The 19,754-nt window shown below is 44.7% G+C and overlaps 5 protein-coding genes across 5 annotated transcripts; 1 reads left to right on the forward strand and 4 right to left on the reverse strand.

The window, feature by feature from the left end:
- Positions 1–1,303: 1,303 nt before the first annotated feature.
- On the forward strand, positions 1,304–2,365 carry LOC129722128 (brachyurin-like). The gene is made up of 2 exons (XM_055675375.1): positions 1,304–1,558; positions 1,616–2,365. The coding sequence occupies exons 1-2, from the start codon at positions 1,338–1,340 to the stop codon at positions 2,217–2,219; spliced, it is 825 nt and encodes a 274-aa protein (XP_055531350.1). The 5' UTR covers positions 1,304–1,337; the 3' UTR covers positions 2,220–2,365.
- Positions 2,366–4,887: 2,522 nt separating this feature from the next.
- Positions 4,888–7,192, reverse strand: LOC129719594 (uncharacterized). Its single transcript, XM_055670985.1, has 3 exons — positions 7,139–7,192; positions 6,983–7,097; positions 4,888–5,846 (listed from the first exon to the last, which is right to left on the reverse strand). The coding sequence occupies exons 1-3, from the start codon at positions 7,190–7,192 to the stop codon at positions 4,888–4,890; spliced, it is 1,128 nt and encodes a 375-aa protein (XP_055526960.1).
- Positions 7,193–11,630: 4,438 nt separating this feature from the next.
- On the reverse strand, positions 11,631–12,914 carry LOC129719595 (uncharacterized). Its single transcript, XM_055670986.1, has one exon. The coding sequence runs from the start codon at positions 12,912–12,914 to the stop codon at positions 11,631–11,633; it is 1,284 nt and encodes a 427-aa protein (XP_055526961.1).
- A 147-nt stretch (positions 12,915–13,061) lies between these two features.
- Positions 13,062–13,733, reverse strand: LOC129719596 (uncharacterized). Its single transcript, XM_055670987.1, has one exon. The coding sequence runs from the start codon at positions 13,731–13,733 to the stop codon at positions 13,062–13,064; it is 672 nt and encodes a 223-aa protein (XP_055526962.1).
- A 432-nt stretch (positions 13,734–14,165) lies between these two features.
- On the reverse strand, positions 14,166–15,389 carry LOC129719597 (uncharacterized). Its single transcript, XM_055670988.1, has one exon. The coding sequence runs from the start codon at positions 15,387–15,389 to the stop codon at positions 14,166–14,168; it is 1,224 nt and encodes a 407-aa protein (XP_055526963.1).
- Between the last annotated feature and the right edge of the window lie 4,365 nt (positions 15,390–19,754).

Genomic DNA, 19,754 nt, shown 5'->3' on the forward strand with positions numbered 1-19,754 from the left:
AGAAATGATTTTTAGTCGCAAAATAGTCAAAGTATGCTTAGTCTCTTACCCAACTTAATGATGAAGACAGTATACTTTATGCCCCTAACAACTCGCAAGGCTACCTAAACATTTAACTAAAAAAATAATGCAAAATTTAGTTAGGGGACAACCGTACACAACGCATCAGCGGGGTAAGATCGCCTGTGCCATTACTTTTACTCATTATGGTGCACTTTTTGGTATGAGAAGTGAAGAAAACTGGGTTTAGGAGCATTTCTCGCTTGAAAATGCGTAGCGGCACCATCTTTGAAGGCCCATATCTTTTGATCCAAACATAACACCATCCCGAAATTTCCAGGGAAATTTCGAAATTTTGTACGAAAATAGTTGTGATTTTTCTCAGATTTTTCAGTGCCCCAGAACATAGATTTTCAACATATTGTTTTAAATAATTACTATTGAAAAAATATTTCATTCTCCAAAAAAAAATATGTTTGTAAACTACAACTTAGGATGCGTCTGCTGTGAAAATTTCATCAAATTCGATGCAATATTTTTAAAGCTATGTCTATTTAAAAACAATTTTGACCTAAATTTCAAATGACAATAACAACTTGAAAACTTACTCAAATTCAAAAAAATTGGAGAATCAACTTCCCGAGTGAAACTCTTGAAGTTTTTAATACTTATTTAAAAAAATTAGATATCGCGATTTTTAGTGATCCGTTTCACGAATTCTGACCCTATTACCAGGTTTGATCGAAATTGAAGATCTAATCTGATGAACTTCGTGAAATTGGCCATTAAGACACAATAAAAAACAGTTTTGCTACCTGTCTCAAAACAGCTTCGGTATAATAAAATCGATTTTTTACCACCTGCATTAGCCAGAAGCTTCGCCTTCCAGTTGGTCTCGACGATGATGCTGGTCTAACAAACCAGTCGTCATATGTTCGAAGCTCGGCTCGGGAGTTAGTCGGAGCATAGCGCTAACCTGGCAAAAGTCATGTACACTAACAGTTGGCCGCGAATCCTGTCAAATATATCAATTTTACTTCCTCAAGTGATGCTTATTGAAATAAACAGTAAAATAAATTAAAAGATTCACCACGTGGCGGTCTCAATTTGTTTTCCAATACCTTCATATTATTGTTGCTTCCGCCATTTTCATAATGATATCTCAAAGCACACCTGCCTTGCCAATGGTCCAATCACCAAGCCAAACATTAGATAATCTAACGACGTACAGCACGGGGTAAACCAGCTGTAAAGTAGACCGATAAGCCACAGCCAACCTTTAAATATTCGACGGTTGCGGTAGGCCTGATTACTAATTGTTAGCTCGCAATTGAATAATGAAGTCCACACTGGTGCTTTCCTTACTGGTGGTAGCCGTTTCGGCATCAACTCTACCGGAACAAGATCGCCGCGTCATCGGAGGTTCGCTAGCCGAAACAGGACAATTTCCGTACGCGGTAGGACTGATCACCAGGATAAACATTTTACTGACAGGACAATGCTCGGGAGTTTTACTTTCAAGGACTGCAATTCTCACATCAGCTAGCTGTGTTTCTGGGTAACACCAACCATTACTCAAAGATTTTATCTTAACTAAAGCACTTTTCAATTGCAGCGTTCAAAGCGCGGAAGTAGTAATGGGTGGCCTCCGGATCAACGATGGAAGCGAGTCGGGTCAAGTTCGCATGACAGCAACACAATTTATCATTCACAACGGCTTCCTGGAAGATACGGAGAACTATGATGTCGCATTGGTTATCCTTCCGATCCCTGTAACACTGAGCGTAACGATCATGCCAGTACGTCTGCCGAACCGTCGTCAAGTGGAAGCCACCTTTGTCGGACAGCAGGCAACATTCATGGGTTGGGGCAGATTTGGCGACGGTACGACCAATTCCGATGTCTTGCGCTTCGGAAGATCCCAGGTTATCAGTAACTTGGCTTGCACTGTTAGCTTGATAACGAACACCATCCTGAGTGAACACATCTGTACGGAAGGATTCGACCTGTCCGCTGGACGCGGTTCGCCCTGCCAGGGTGATAGCGGAGCTCCCTTGACGATAGTCGATGCCGATGGAATAACTACTCTAATCGGTGTCTTCTCGTTCCATTCCATTTTGGGCTGCGATAGCGGACGGGCCACCGTTTTCACTCGCATGTCTGCATATCTGGACTGGATTGCAAACAATTCCGATGTTACCATTCGGGATGACTTCTAATGGTTGTGTTTACGTAGTGACTCAAATAATAAACGATCGGAACAAAACAATTGTGCTGTGCTGAAGAGAGATAGTGTTTCGTTATAATAAATAATATAACAAAACCAATATCCCGTTGATCTTATAATAAATTTTCAACGTATCAATGCTTTATTTTCAACCAGAAATATCTGAGAAATGATTTGAATTTGGATCAGTAAGACTGCATTGGCAATAGAACTTATTGATCACTTAGTTACTTCGACTTTCTTGGATGTGAAGGTATGTAGTGCAGAAAAATATGAATAAATGCGATTTCTCAAAAAAAAAAAAATATGCACACATAATGTTAATCAAACGGTAACTCGTAGAACCGAAAAAAACAGTACCGCTAATCGATAAGCGCTAATCTTTAAACGCAGATCAGCGGGTCTTTCGCTAATCGTTTATTGCTAAAATGTTATTGCGCAGATTGTTTCTCGTCAACGTAAACGAACATCACTTTTGAGTACTTTTTACAATATGAAGTTTAACCTTTCAACAAGATACACATTAACAAAACTTCAACTGAATATGGTCTGTGTTACAAGTAAAGAAAAATTTTTTTTCCAATATTTGTGTTAGTCGCTTAGATAGGAAACTGGCAGCAAGGCCAACTATGCTTAATTCGTTTCGACTCAGCATTCTTGGCTAGCCCAAAACAGCCTCGATTGTCTTCATATATTGGTACGGAATCCGCCAGTGCCTTGCAATTTGAGTCTGCAAGATTTCCGATCAGCTAGAGTGCTTCAGATACAGCTGCCCTCAGTACAACATATTTGGCTTCACTTGATCACATTGAGGGCGTCGGTTACTTGCGACTTGTTCAAGAACCCGTAGACTTAAGTCCGTAGACCGTAGTCTTTTGTGTCGGAGACCCAGTCCGCGTCAACGAATCCCACGAGTGACTTGTGGTCCTCATCTCGCTTGTTACGCAGACCCAAGCATATCATGAAGTACCTCATGATCTGCTTCAATGTCTACCAAAGATTCTCCGTTGGTGTTTTCTAAAACCTTCCCATGTAACTCATCAGATCAGTGGTTAATCAAAGATGGGCAGTACTACTGGTTCAGCTGAAGTTTTTTGTCCATCAGGCTCTTGGCAGGATAGCAATTGGGCTTACCGAACTTCTCCAGGTCGTCCACGAGACACTCCATTAGCTTCCATACCCGTTTAGTCGTCATGGATTTAAGCTCCTTCTGCGCCACTTAGTACCAGCGGTCACAATCCTTTTAGGCATCAAACTCGTTGTACTTTTCGGGGATATCTGACGAAGAGAGGGAACCACCAACAATTGCCCTAACGCTTTAAGATAATTGAAGAACTTACCAGGGAACTTAACGTCACGAACGATCGCGATGTGTCGAGCAACATTGTCCCACAGTCGATAGCGATTGGGTGCATATCCGACAATGAACAGTTAACGACTCTTAGTAACCAACTTCTTCCTTTGCAGGTTCAGCATCCACGCAAAGGTTTGACATCAAATGATACCTTCTCTAGGCTTTGCTTCCCTTCGTACTATAGCTCAACTGGATACGACCGTTCCTTGGTATCGCAAAAAGAGAGTTTCGGTTGACTGTAATGCCAGCACTACCCATCCCCTCTCCCCTCCCCCTTTGTGATGTATAACCTTAAAAAATTTCTCAAAAAAATCACACGTGGCAGGCACCTGGTTCATTGGCGTCTCGTTCCAGATCTTGGAAATGAGCTTCTTAAATTGGTCCATAATTCTCTCTTTATGTTCGCTCTGTTTGGCCACCAGGTACGACAATACATAAAAGGGGATCAGGAGATTGAATAAGAGTTTTTGTTGTAACCTCCGTTTCGCCGTGAACCTTGTTTTTCTTTTACCGCTCGTATCCTAGGTCCTTCGTCATAATGGCGTTTTGTTTATTACAGGTAGGGGGAAAACTTACTGCCAAACATCTGAAAATCCGACTTCAGGTAGCGTAGGGCTTGACCCACTAAAACCCTCCACTCTTCAGCCCATGTGTAACCTTTTGGCTTTATCAAGTCTCCTAGCAAATCAGCGCTCCGCGCACGCACAAAACGAGGACATACTAAGAAGACATGTTCAGCAGTCTCTTCCGCATCCACGCACTCGGGGCACATGGGGGATTCCGTATGCCCAAACCTGTGTAGATACTGCCTTAAGCAACCAAGACATGACAGAATCTGTGTCAGATGGTAAATAACTTTTCCATGGCGCCTACCGACCCATCCGGATACCACTGGAACAAGTCGGTGCGTCCATCTACTCTTCGCGGAATTGGACCATTCCTGCTTCCATCTGTCCCTTGTGTCACGTTGGTCAAGGCATTCTACGTCCTCCTTAATGGCCTATCATGCCGGACAGGACGCAGATTGCGTCGTATGACACTTTACGAAACGCACTCGAAACCCTCAGGCACATGAGCCTGTAGGATTCCAGTTTACCACGATAACTGTTAGTACCTAGCGTTCTAACAAAATTTAATTCTAGCTGTTTCGATGTACAATGTGGGGTTTTTATAGGGAGTTTAACAAAAGAAAGTTGATTCGCATAATGAGAGAGATAAAAATTGTGGATTCTGACGTCATCGATGCAGGGCGAAAACACTCTCGCTCGCGATTGCAGCAAATAGGGTTCGGCTACTCATTATGGCTCTAACATAAACCGCCCACCAAACTACGGGCAGTAATTTCAGACCCATTTCTTCCTGGCACATATTCGTCGTTATCAAGAGGAAAACGTCGCAGCTTCCTGACGTCTCTGCGGAAAACACCCTTGCCAGTTTTGACCGAGACAACTCGGACACGGCCATCGGTCCCAGGGAAAAGCTCCAGAACACGACCCAATGGCCATTGCTGCGATTTTTCGTTATCTTCAACAAGAAGCACAAAATCTCCTTCTGCGATGTTAGGGGACGATGTTTGCCACTTCGTCAGGCGTTGAAGAGAGAGCACGTACTCGGACTTCCACCGAGCTCGAAAGTCCTGGGCGACACGTTGAACGTAGTTCCATCTGGATAGTGATCTTATCTGCTGTTCAAGATGATTAACTTCGGGTAAAGCATCTAGCGGGCGCCCGATTAGAAAATGCGCAGGCGTAAGCGGTTGAGGATCCGTGGGATCATCGGAAATAGCACAGATCGGACGAGAGTTCATGCAGGCCGCTATCTGAGACAGAAGAGTACTCAATTCCTCAAAGGTGTAAGTATAATTACCTCCAATTTTGCTGAGAAATCCTTTTGCCACCTTGATTCCAGCCTCCCATAGGCCACCATGATGAGGCGAACGAGCGGGTATAAAAAGCCATTGCACTCGCTTGTTGACCAAAAAATCGTTCACTTCATTACTGTGTTCGGTTGCATCTATTTGATGGTACAGCTTTCTAAGAAGTCTCGCTCCTGCTCTAAGGTTCGTGGCATTGTCCGAGTACATCTTACTGGGCACTCCGTATCGACTAGTGAAACGTGTAAATGATAATACACTTAGATCCGAGACAGCCTCCAAATGCACTGCGCGTGTCCCCAAACAAACGAACAAAGCGATGTAAACTCTAGAGGATACTGCACCCCGTGTTCTTCGTCCGATGATTCCTACAGGACCAGCGTAGTCGACTCCTGTAATGGAAAATGGGGGAAGTGGCTTTAACCGATCAGCGGGTAATTGTTCAAATTGTTGAGCTATGCGTGCTGTGTAGATACTGCCTTAAGCAACCAAGACATGACAGAATCTGTGTCAGGTGGTAAATAACTTTTCCATGGCGCCTACCGACCCATCCGGATACCACTGGAACAAGTCGGTGCGTCCATATACTCTTCGCGGAATTGGACCATTCCTGCTTCCATCTGTCCCTTGTGTCACGTTGGTCAAGGCATTCTACGTCCTCCTTAATGGCCTATCATGCCAGACAGGACGCAGATTGCGTCGTATGACACTTTACGAAACGCACTCGAAACCCTCAGGCACATGAGCCTGTAGGATTCCAGTTTACCACGATAACTGTTAGTACCTAGCGCTTCGGACCACACTGGACGAAACCACAATGGCGAGAAGTTTACGCTTGCTGCCATTCACTGCTGAGCTAGGGGCCATCCACATACCACGTGGACAGCTTTGGGGGGGGGGGTTGGCTATTGTCCACGGTCCATACAATTTTTTTAGAATTTATATGGGCTGTTGTCCACGGAGAGGGGGATGGGAGGGGGGTCAAAATCGTTAAAAATCTGTCCACGTGGTATGTGGATGGCCCCCTATTCGACATCATTCGAGATAGTGCTGCAATAGCCGTTGAAGCCCTCTTGCAAGCATAGTTGACGTGACTCTGAAATGTGAGCTTATCGTCAACCATAACCCCCAAGAGCTTCAAAGATCGCTTTGAGGCAAAGGTGCAGTCTCCGACTCTGGCTACCGCCTGTTGCTCTGATTTGCGGTTATTCACAACTGTGAACTCCGTCTTATGGTGCGCAAACTCCAGTTTCCTGGAGTGCATCCAGTCTTCGACCTTACGTACACAATGCGCGGCCGTCAACTCGACCTACACGATCGACTCGCCGTAGACCCCTAGCGTTATGTCGTCTGCAAAACCGACGATCACAACTCCTACACGGAATTTGAGTTTCAACACCCCGTCATACATGACATTCCACAATACCGGGCCCAGAATAGAACCTTCTGGAGCTCATGCGACAATTGGGACGCACTTCTAACTCTCCTCCGTATTGTAAACAAGTACTCGATTCTGGAAGTAATTTACCAGAAGCTTGTACAGCCTGACTGCCCGACACATCCCGGCGGGCCATTTTTATCTCCAGCCTGATTGCGAGGTTAAGAATTTCATCCGGTCTCGGTGCCTTGCACACCTTTAGGGCCTTTAGGCGATCGAGATGAGTTCCTCATTCGTAACCCTTACTTTCTCCTCGATCTCGACACGGCTGTCGTCGCTCACGGACGGTGGGCCGTCCATCCCTGGTCTGTGTTTAAGCTACTGGAATGGAAGCGTGGAAAAAGTCTCCCGGTGATACGCTCCATCATCGCTGGTGATCGATCTACAGGCGCATGCGCGCCTTTGTCCTTGGCTATTACGATCCTGTAGGCGTTACCCCATGAGTATTGCCACTCGCGCATAACCTATCGAAACAGGTTGCTTGCCTTAATCGCAATCTTTAGTGCTGATTTTGCAGAACCGAATGCTGCGCAGCGCTCACTCCTCTGTTCGTCTGTTCGAGCACACTGAACCCCTCGTCCTGCGCGAAGGTCCGCTATCGCGTTATTCCACCAGTAAACCGGTGGCTTCCCATTCCTAGGTTGGCGAGTCCTAGGCATGGTGGCGTCGCACGCCCGCGATAGTATGGCAACTAGTTGACAGCAGTCAGCCGGAGGCAACTGCCTCCATCGCGCTCTCTTTGCTATAGCATACAGGCTGATAGTCGCTATTGGTGCAGCCATCGTCTACCCTCCAGTTCGTGATCAGTCCTGGGCTGGAGAACATCACATCAATCCCACCGTTGGCCAAATCTAAGTTGAGCTTCCAAAAGGATCTGACCCCTCTGGTTCGCAGAGCGACTTCCCCACTCAACAGCTCAAGCGTGGAAGTTACCCGCCACCACCAACGGTGTGAGGCCGTAAGCTCCATGGATTATTGGTCGACCATCTGGATGAACCTTTCGTTAGACCTATGTGGCGGAGCATAGCAACTGCAGTAGAACACTCCGTTCACTTTGGCAACCGCGTACCCTTCGTTTGAGGTTGAAACAATCTTCTGAATCCTACTCGTCGTCCGTACAGCCGCCATACTGGCCTTATCCGCGACCCAGTTACCGTCTTCGGGAGTGATACGGTAAGGGTCGGATATGATGGCGATGTCTAACAGCGACTCAGTGACTTCTTAGTATAGCAGTTGCTCAACCGCGTAGCAGTGGTTCAGGTTCAGTTGGGCACCTGGGGCCTCCCATAAAATGTTTGGCATCCCGTTTTCCGCAATATACCACGCACTTGGAAGACTCCCCGCGATCCTTCGCTGTGGCTTATGTCGGGCCCCTTGCAGAACCAGGACTTATATCCTACCTCAAAGCACCTGAAGCAAACGTCCGGTTGCTGGAAAATACCCAGAGGGTATATTGACCAGCCGACTTATAGCTTGCCTTCCAGGTTGCCAGGTTCGCATCTATCGACACCAGTACCTTTTTGCCGAGGACCTACTTGGTTACCGCCTCGAGCTGTTCGAAAAGCGCTACCACCCTAGGCCCTTTGTCCCTACTCTTTCCGATGGTCGTGACTAGCAAGGAACATCGACTGTTCTATACGGTGTGAAAACTGGCATGTTAGGCTTTCCGTCAACGGGTTTTGCTGCATCCGGCTCCGCCCTTTTCTGCGGAGACCGCTGGATGCCACTTCGCGCGAAGGGATTTAGTAGTCCCTCCACACCCGTCACTTGAATCTTGTTGTTATTCATTCTTCGTTATTTGGGTCCCTCTTCCAGCCGTCCATAATGGAGAAGTCGCCTATGTGGTCCCATGGTGGTCAATGCCGAAGCAGTTGAGGTCATGGCTAGAGCAGGTCGCCCATATCACCTTATGAGCAACTATGTCGCCCCTGACAGGCGTAAGTCAGGAAGGGAAATCTGGTCCTAAGACCATTTCCTATCATCTGATCCAACCCATATTTCCTCCATGAACGCGGAACGTTCTGGAAGACCTGCCAGGTTTTATGAAACGGAGACCCCTGCACCGGGTACCACCTCGTCATTTCGAGCCACTGTCACACGGTTTTACTAGGGAAGCTAGATGCAGGTGCCAGCCCAGAGACGTGGTAATATAAGTAAGCCCGTCTCAAGCCCTTTTTCTATTCTAACAGTTACCATGATTAAGGCCTTATTGGCATCGGACCCAAAGGCAGTGATGCCACATTTTCATCTGTATTTTGGAGCTCAAAAAATCTTATCACCTTGGTAAAATTTAAAAAAATCTGTAAAATAAAATCTGCATATGTACTGGACAAATCCTTCACGAAAAAAGTGCAATATAGCTTGTTTAACATTTTTTCCGTGATTCATTCATGCACACGTTTATGCGTAGCATATGAATATAATAAAACCTCCGATACGCTCCACTGCATTTGAGTTTATTTATGTTTTTCAACTTTATAAAGAAGTTTAATTTACGACCCCATGAAAACCAAAAAAATCTGTATAAATCTGTTTTATTTCCAGAAAATCTGTAATCTGTATATGCAGATATCTGTATGTAAAATACGCAAAAAATCTGTATAAATGCAGATAAATCTGAATATGTGGCATCACTGCCCAAAGGGCGGGCTCCCACTGCTAGTACGGGACTGTCGGGTGCTGTCAGTGGTCACGCACATATTTCATGACATACTGCTCTGCCACGTCATGATGGTGTGGGTAAACCCGATCGATACAACCATGTCAGCAGCGGTCTTCCAGATGGAGTGGTTAATTTTTTTTAAGAGCCCGCTCCCTTACCACCTTGAAAGCTGCTAGTGCCCTCACTAAACTCGGCCGCCTGGATCGCGCACGGTTCTTAGCCTAGCACGTCTCCCGGTACCAAGAAATGGTGGTATAAATGAAATTCAGCTTCACTCTGTGGAATTTCAACTTCCGGAAAATGTCACTGGCTTGCTCACCTCTCGCAAACAACTTTACTACGACGTCGCACTGTGGTCCAGAAATGCTGGTGACGAAAGCTGGTCGAAAGTTATTTTCTCGTAAACGTTACATTTTAGAGCAATATTGTCTTTTGGAAAGTTTTAGAGTAAAGAAAGACCCTTCTTTAGACATGAACAGATCCGTGATGAATCCCCCTACAAGTGAGATAAAAAAAATACTATCTCTAAAAATCAATGTTTTTGATCGCCGTCTTTGGCAAAGTTTTCCAAAATACTATAACAAAAAACTTTGCTGAAAACACTACCCAATCCACACGAGAGTCACAAATAAAATAAGACTTTTTTCTAGCAATTGTCCCCCGAACGTTTTAAAAATAATATGGAAATAGTTTTTGTAATCGAGTAACCATTACTTTTAATAGAAAAACTTTGTTAGCGTGAGGAAAATCGCGCGGAAATCACAAACGAGGCGGACACACTTTCAGCGAACTTCAAGAAGCGGGATGAAATAAAAAGCGTGCGTGGTTACTTCTAACAAAATTCAATTCTAGCTGTTTCGATGTACAATGTGGGGTTTTTATAGGGAGTTTAACAAAAGCAAGTTGATTCGCATAATGAGAGAGATAAAAATTGTGGATTCTGACGTCATCGATGCAGGGCGAAAACACTCTCGCTCGCGATTGCAGCAAATAGGGTTCGGCTACTCATTATGGCTCTAACATAAACCGCCCACCAAACTACGGGCAGTAATTTCAGACCCATTTCTTCCTGGCACATATTCGTCGTTATCAAGAGGAAAACGTCGCAGCTTCCTGACGTCTCTGCGGAAAACACCCTTGCCAGTTTTGACCGAGACAACTCGGACACGGCCATCGGTCCCAGGGAAAAGCTCCAGAACACGACCCAATGGCCATTGCTGCGATTTTTCGTTATCTTCAACAAGAAGCACAAAATCTCCTTCTGCGATGTTAGGGGACGATGTTTGCCACTTCGTCAGGCGTTGAAGAGAGAGCACGTACTCGGACTGCCACCGAGCTCGAAAGTCCTGGGCGACACGTTGAACGTAGTTCCATCTGGATAGTGAACTTATCTGCTTTTCAAGATGATTAACTTCGGGTAAAGCATCTAGCGGGCGCCCGATTAGAAAATGCGCAGGCGTAAGCGGTTGAGGATCCGTGGGATCATCGGAAATAGCACAGATCGGACGAGAGTTCATGCAGGCCGCTATCTGAGACAGAAGAGTACTCAATTCCTCAAAGGTGTAAGTATAATTACCTCCAATTTTGCTGAGAAATCCTTTTGCCACCTTGATTCCAGCCTCCCATAGGCCACCATGATGAGGCGAACGAGCGGGTATAAAAAGCCATTGCACTCGCTTGTTGACCAAAAAATCGTTCACTTCATCACTGTGTTCGGTTGCATCTATTTGATGGTACAGCTTTCTAAGAAGTCTCGCTCCTGCTGGTTCGTGGCATTGTCCGAGTACATCTTACTGGGCACTCCGTATCAACTAGTGAAACGCGTAAATGCAGCAATAAAAGATGATACACTTAGATCCGAGACAGCCTCCAAATGCACTGCGCGTGTCCCCAAACAAACGAACAAAGCGATGTAACCTTTCGAGGATACTGCACCCCGTGTTCTTCGTCCGATGATTCCTACAGGACCAGCGTAGTCGACTCCCGTAATGGAAAATGGGGGAAGTGGCTTTAACCGATCAGCGGGTAATTGTCCAAATTGTTGAGCTATGCGTGCTGGTCGAGATCGATTGCACGTTAAACAATCACGATACACCTTGCGAGCGGCACTAATGCCGCGTAAGATCCAGAACCATCTGTATTGAGATTGTCGATTGAAGATGATTCGCAATTTATCGTCGTTGCCTCCCAGCTTGGTCCATGCCACCAAAGAGAGTTTGCTTGAAGTTGATCGGGAAATACACCCCGCGATACCAGATCAGCTGGGTTGTCGAGAGTGCCTACGTGAGCCCAGTTGATATAAGGTAGATGTGACGAGATCTCTGCCACGCGATTCGCCACGAAGGTCTTCCATCTTGCAGCACCCCCTGCCAGCCATGCTAAAACAACTTTGGAATCGGAGAAAGCCCGAATCTCGTGGAAAGTAGTAGAAGAAAGAGCTTCTCTCACATTTGATATCAGCCGTGCGAGAATGGCTGCTGCACGTAATTCCAATCGGGGTATGGTCATTCTGTTGTTGCCTATTGGTGCCAGTTTCGATTTGGCACAGAGAAGATGGGACGAAGTTCTGTTGTCATCGCTTATGGCTCGGATGTATATGCAAGCACCCATTGCTACGTCGGATGCATCGCAGTAGCCGTGCAGGTAGAGACGAGACCAATTTCGCATGTCGATCACTCTTCGCGGAATCTGAAAAGAGTTGAAAAGCGAAAACTTTTGCACCAAAACTAACCAACCTTTGGTTAACTCACCGGGGGGAGTCGCATCCCAAGCCACCTTCAGCTCCCACATTCGCTGCATTACCAGCTTTGCCTTGAGGCCAAGCGGGTCGAAAAGGCTGGCTATTTGCGATGGAATGATTCGCTTTGTGGGCTGAAGGATCTCGGTTGGCTGGTATGAAAAATGGAACTCGTCGCTGCACGGCTGCCACTGCATTCCAAGAGCCTTGATGGTGCTGTTTGGATTCTCATCAATGGGAATTTTCACTTTTAAATCGGCGTCAGGAACCCCTTCTAAAACTTCTGCGCTGTTTGACGCCCACTTCCGGAGATGAAATCCACCGGCAGCAAAGATTTCAGTCAACTGCAGCCGTAAGTTTTTTGCTTCTGCCTCTGACGAAGCACCAGTCAGAATGTCATCGACATAAATGCCCTTTTCCGCTTTCTCTACAGCTACAGGATATTGATGTCGAAACGACTCTAGAAGCTGCTGCACACATTTTGTACCCAAATATGATGCACTTTTTGTTCCGAAGGTGACGGTATTTAGACGATATTCCTTAATGCATTCCTCATTAGTCCATCTCCACAAGACTTTAAGCAAGTCACGATCAAGCTCGTTCAGCCGTATCATTCGATACATTTGCTTTGCATCGCTCGCGAGAACGATCGGTGGAAAGCGAAATCGAATTAAAATATTGATCAGTGAATCTTGCAAAACAGGACCGCACATGAGCACATCGTTTAATGAGAGACCACTCGTCGTCTTTGCCGAGGCATCAAAAACGACTCAACATTTGGTGGTCGAACTGGTTGTTTTGAGCACGCAATGATGTGGGAGATAAACCGATTTGCTATCTGTCTTGGTATCACTAACGAGTGACATATGCCCAAGATCGATATATTCGCGGATGAACGCATGGTACTCATCTTTCAATTGTTGGTTACGATCGAGTTTTTTCTCTAAGTAGCGAAGTCTTTTCGCAGCAATCTGCTTCGACTCACCTAGTTGGGTGGGATCGCGTAAAAACGGGAGACGAACGACAAACTTTCCTGACTCATCTCGTATAGTATGATCAGAGAAATGTTTTTCACAAAGTTGCTCTTCTTCGGTAAGATGATTGGATGCTGGGAGATACTCTTCAAACTCCCAAAACTTACGTAACTGCTGAGAGAGAGTATCCTCGGTCGAGGCGAGGAGACAGGTCGGAGTGTGAGAGCCATACGAATTATTGGCCTCGTTGTAACGGCCAGCTACTACCCAGCCGAGTTTAGTGTTTTGTAGTGTAGGTAAAGTGCCGTCGGTACTGAGGGTGATTTTACCAGGCTCGAGCAGCTGAAAAAAGAGTTCTATTCCCAGTAGCACTTCTACCTCGCCAGGACGATGAAATAGTGGATCAGCCAGATGAATTGATCCGGGAATAGGCCAATCTACATTATTTGCAGGCTTGCAAGGAAGCATTTTGGTGATTTTTTCTAACACCATACACGACGTGGATGTGCGAAAATCGGTGCATCGTGAGGAGATGGTTATATCGGCACATCATGAGATGCCTTCAAAGTTCAGGTCGGCTGCTTGCGTTTTGAGACGGAGTTGCCTACACAATTTATCGCTGATGAAATTGACTTGGGAAGCACAATCTAAAACGGCACGGCAGGCGTGCGGACGTCCATGGCTATCCAGCACGTTGATAGCGACGGTGGCAAGAAGAACATTCGATGCATCGGGACCGTTTGGTGAGTCGAGAGCCGAAATCAAAGACTGGGCTGAAAGTCCTGGATTTGCCGGGGCCATGACCGCCGGACCGGTGGAGTGTGTGTTTGTGGATGGCATATTCGGGTGCAGTAAAGTGTGATGGAATGAATTGCACTTTCTGCACGTACCTGATTGGCATCATTCACCGGGATGAACTTTCAGGCAATTGTTGCAAACTTTCATACGGTTAACGTGAGCGATTCGATCCTCGTGATTCATATGAAGGAACTTACCGCATTGGTATAATTGGTGGTTTTGTTTGTTGCATACGTTGCAGGACGTACTATTCGTGGCAACAAATGCGCTAGCGTTTTTGCATGGAGGTTGAAATTTCGGAGGTTGTTTGAAGGGCACATTAGTTTTTGTTCTCGGAGGCTGAGATGACTGAAGAGCGAAACTCCGAGATTCTATAAACTTCAGAAAGCATTGCAGATTGATGTTTTCTTCATCCATTTCGGCTATCTTCTGGCACCACAACTGCTTTGTGTCCGGATTTATCTTTTCGCTGAGAATGTAAAGAAGCCACGTGTCTCGATCTTCCCTATTCATCGCCTGCAAAGCTCTTATAACCTCATCAGATACGTCATGCAATGATCGTAGACCGTATGAAGACGGTGACGTAAGCGTAGGCTGAACCAAAAATCGCTTTATATGTTGATTAGCGTTTTCTCGTGGTTTGTCGTACCTGGTTTTTAGCTTGTCCAGCGCAGTTCGATAGTTAGCATCCTCTATTTTTAAATGCGAAATCAAGGAAGCCGCTTCACCAGCCAAATTCGTTTTCAGGAAATAGAGCTTCTGACTGTCCTTTAGCATCACATTTTTATGCACTAAACTGTCGAACAAATCGTAGAAAGATTGCCACTCCAGGTAATTGCCACTGAAGACCGGCATATTCATACGCGGCAGCTTTAAGTCAGACAATGGAGTTGTAGCTTCGTTGGGGTGGGTGACGGCACTAGCAATGGACGGCGCGGCCATGCTTGTAGACATCATGCGCAGGAATTCTGCCTGTTGATCGGCAAGCTGCTTTATAATGTCAGGCTGGGCAGCACGCTCAGTTGCAGCGTTATCGCGATCTTTCACTGCTTTCAGAATTTTCAACAAACGATTTTTCAATGTAATGTAGTACGATTCAAATCTCGCCTGCTGCTGCACCGCATCTTCATAGGCTTTATCGTCCTCACCAACATCTAGTATTCTCTTATGCACGGCACAAAAAGCAGCCCAAACCTCATTTAGGGCGTCTAGTTCGGTTTGCACATCAACTTCTTCGGCATCTGTGCCTCTTAATTTCTCCAATACTTCCGAAATACGTTTTAATCGCGGTTCGAGCGATTTTCGTTCGCGGACGAGTTTATCCATCTTTGTGGATTTCGCGCACTTATTGTCCAAAAGTTATTTTCTACAGATTTTCTCACACTATTGTTCTACACCACTGAGATGCCAATTGGCAGAAGCACTCGGGGCCTGTATGGCGGCGACGGGGCCAATTTATGGGCACTAGCGATCACAGAACACGCGGTTCGCGGCGAAACGTTCGCGATCCGGCTCGAAGGACCATATGTTAGCGTGAGGTCCGAAAATCGTGCGGAAATCACAAACGAGGCGGACACACTTTCAGCGAACTTCAAGAAGCGGGATGAAATAAAAAGCGTGCGTGGTTACTTCTAACAAAATTTAATTCTAGCTGTTTCGATGTACAATGTGGGGTTTTTATAGGGAGTTCAACAAAAGAAAGTTGATTCGCATAATGAGAGAGATAAAAATTGTGGATTCTGACGTCATCGATGCAGGGCGAAAACACTCTCGCTCGCGATTGCAGCAAATAGGGTTCGGCTACTCATTATGGCTCTAACAAACTTGTTTTTATTTTCCTACAAACGACACTTAAGCTATGATCAAAAAACAAATATTTCTTTTATTCTGTTTCCGTGATCGTTGAACTACTTTGTTTCTTTTTTTTTTAACTAATTTTTTTCTTTTCCTCTGAAGAGTCACAGACGAAACCATTTCACTTGTGGACCGGAAGTATTTTTTTCCATTATGTAGTCACGGTGATAATTTGAAGTACAAATGGCTTTTTGTCTTAGAATAATCACCAAGATATTAAGAATAGTCACTGTGACTTTTGTAAGGAAATACTTGACAAAAGTTTTATTTAATAGAGTTCGTGACCTTTTGAAAAAACTTATAAGTTATTAACATAGTCACAGTAATTATGGTACCGTAAACTGGGTTGACTTTGATCACCGGGGTGACTTGGATCACTGTACCTTTTTTTTTTTTTAAATGTGGTAAATAAGCGCTCGTAGTGCTTGGTATTTGTCCTAATCCTCACTGATTGTGTGGATATATGTTCGAATTGCTACTGTTCGTGCATTTCCTGCTATTTAAATAGTGTTTTCCATGCTAAAATATTAATTGAAAATAAAGTGTATTTTTGGCGATTTTTGTTGCATACAAACAATCGGTTCAAGCAGATTCAAAACAACAAGTTGCAATACGTAAAGTTTATTTATTTTGTTCCCAGATTAGTTGAAGATGAACAAATATTATAACAATACATTTTATTGTTATTTTTGCAAGTTTTTCCTCGAAGGCAATGTTGAGTCCCAATATTCTCCAAAGCGTATTGCATATTTCTTCTTAACAAAAACCCAAGACGTGAAGTAGCATGCAAATTTGGACAATTTCATAAGTCATATTCCTCGTGGACTAGTTTTTGATAATTTTAGACCACTTTTTTTTTCTTCACATAACATTTATTTGACACGGCACAAATACAATTTAATGTTTAACGGCGCCAATTATATCTGATGACTTAAAAACTAAAGCAAATTTTTTATCCTCGCTACCGACTACGAGCTGAAATTAAGTCTAACTTAAAACTAGCATGGATTTTCCAATCAGTGTTTTGTTGTTCAATGGTCGTCTGATAATCGTCGAATGGCATGTATGGATTCGTTCTGCTGAGCCACGATGTCGTGAGTTGGGACAGAGGCTCGTAGTCCTTGGGTCCTGGTTCTATTGTGCGGGGTCTGGTTGCTGGTTTTGTGCTTAAGGTTCAAACGTGTTCTTGTCGTTTTGTTGGGTGTAGACGGAGGGGAACGGGACTAGACTAGGGCATGGATGGATTTCAGGAAAACATATATAAGGGTCATGTAGGGTAGGTCAAGGCTCGCCAAGACATCACGAACAGGAACAGCTGGCCGTCTACCTCCGGCCTGAAGGGAAGCTACATGTTTAGACCTGGCGTCACGGTGAACAAGGCATGACCAAACAACGTGCTCTTTGTCGTGATAACCTTCACCACAGGCACAGATACCGCTTTCTTCGAGCCCAATACGACGGAGATGCGCGTCAAATCTATAGTGGTTGGACATAAGCCGAGACAGCACGCAAATGAAATCTCGACCTACATCCAACCCCTTGAACCACGGAGTCGATACCTTGGGAATTATGGAATGTAACCACCTACCCAGTTCCCCCTTGGTCCAAGAATTTTGCCAACTGATGATCGTATTCTGACGTACAAATGCGAAAAATTCATTGAAGGCAATTGGATTTTTCGGATAAAGCACTCAAATGTTCCCGTATTTTCCCCAGGAAATACGGAGAGTGCTTAACATCTTTCATCGATCGGAGAGCCTCAATAGAACTGAGACTGTCCGTAAAGATGAAATAATGGTCCGTGGGCATTTTTTCAATAATCCCTAGGGTGTACTGAATTGTAGCTAATTCTGCGACGTAAACAGAAGCAGGATTATCGAGCTTATAGGAGACGGCTAAATGATTATTGAAGATACCGAAGCCAGTGGACCCATCAAGAAGTGATCCGTCAGTGTAGAACATATTGTCGCAGTTGATGTTTCGATATTTATTGGAAAAAATTTTGGGGATCTGCTGCACACGTAAATGATCCGGGATTCCACGAATTTCTTCTATCATGGATGTATCGAAGAACACAGTAGAATCAGAAGTATTTGATAAGTTGACACGATTTGGAATATTCGGAGAAGGGTTAATATTTTGGGACATGTGATTGAAATACAATGTCATAAAACGGGTTTGAGAATTAAGTTCGATTAACCTTTCAAAATTTTCAATCACGGGATGGTTCAAGACCTCACATTTGATTAGAATACGAGAAGACAGGCTCCAGAAGCGGTTTTTCAATGGTAGTACTCCAGCTAAGATCTCCAAACTCATCGTATGGGTCGATTGCATGCAACCCAAGGCGATACGCAAACAACGATATTGTATTCGCTCCAGTTTGATCAAATGTATGTTTGCTGCGGAGCGGAAGCAGAAACACCCGTACTCAATAACAGACAGTATCGTTGTTTGGTAAAGCCTTATAAGGTCTCCTGGGTGGGCTCCCCACCATTGTCCGGTTATTGTACGAAGAAAATTCACTCTTTGTTGACATTTTTTCATCAGATACCTCACGTGACAACCCCAGGTGCCTTTAGAGTCGAAACCTGAGAAATCGTTTTACCCATTAATTGTGTCTGAAGCTGAGCAGGTTCATGCTTCCTAGAAAAAACTACTATCTCAGTCTTCTCCGGAGAGAATTCGATACCTAGCTGTAAAGCCCAAGCAGACAAATTGTCCAAGGTATCTTGCAATGGTCCTTGCAAATCGGCAGCTTTGGCTCCTGTAACAGAGATTACACTGTCGTCTGCAAGTTGTCTCATCGTGCATGAATTTGCCAGACATTCGTCGATGTCATTTACATAAAAGTTGTAAAGAAGGGGGCTTAAACATGAGCCCTGGGGAAGACCCATGTAGCTAATGCGAAAAGTTGCCAAATCGCCGTGCGTAAAATGCATGTGCTTTTCGGACAACAAATTGTGAAAAAAATTGTTCAAAATTGGAGAAAATCCTTGTCGGTGAAGTTTACCCGAAAGAATGTCAATAGAAACGGAATCAAAAGCCCCCTTAATGTCCAAGAACGCAGACGCCATTTGTTCTTTGCGAGCATACGCCAGCTGAATATCTGTTGAAAGCAACGCAAGACAATCAATCGTCCCTTTGGCACGGCGGAAGCCAAACTGAGTATCTGATAGTAGACCATTTGATTCGACCCAGTGGTCTAAACGACGGAGTATCATTTTTTCCATCAATTTCCGGATACAGGATAGCATTGCAATCGGCCTATAAGAGTTGTGATCAGAAACTGGTTTTCCCGGTTTTTGGATGGCGATCACCTTCACTTGCACTCGCATCCTGCGGTACAATGTTTTGCTCCAGGAACTTATTATTTTTTAAGCGACGAGGAAATTTTTTCTCTCTCTAGCAGGATTTCCATTCACGTGCGACGCGACCATCCACATTTTCATGTACTAACGTTGTACTAGCACTCCGCATGCCACAGTCTTCTTGCAAAATTTCAGCTCAGTCGGACTTCGAAAAGTGGTGCCTCGAAGCGGTCAAAGTTTCACTTTTTCGGCCGATAAAAATGCACAGGTAGTTCGTAAAATGTTCGATATTGACAAAAATGGTCTTAGAAATGCATGAAACGTCGAGATCTGTCATAATCTCTTAAACTAATTATCTCAAACTTTTTTTGTAATAATCAATTTTTGTAAAAATCAATCCGTTCCATGCAGCAACCATTCTCTCAATCTTGTTGTTAGCGATGGTGCCAAGTCATGTTTTGATGCAGTCGACTTTTTCAGTGTCGTGCAAGAAATTTTCAACTTCTTTTCTGCTTCAACTCATCGT

This window comes from Wyeomyia smithii, chromosome 2 (assembly GCF_029784165.1).
Source record: "Wyeomyia smithii strain HCP4-BCI-WySm-NY-G18 chromosome 2, ASM2978416v1, whole genome shotgun sequence".
Taxonomy (NCBI): domain Eukaryota; kingdom Metazoa; phylum Arthropoda; class Insecta; order Diptera; family Culicidae; genus Wyeomyia; species Wyeomyia smithii.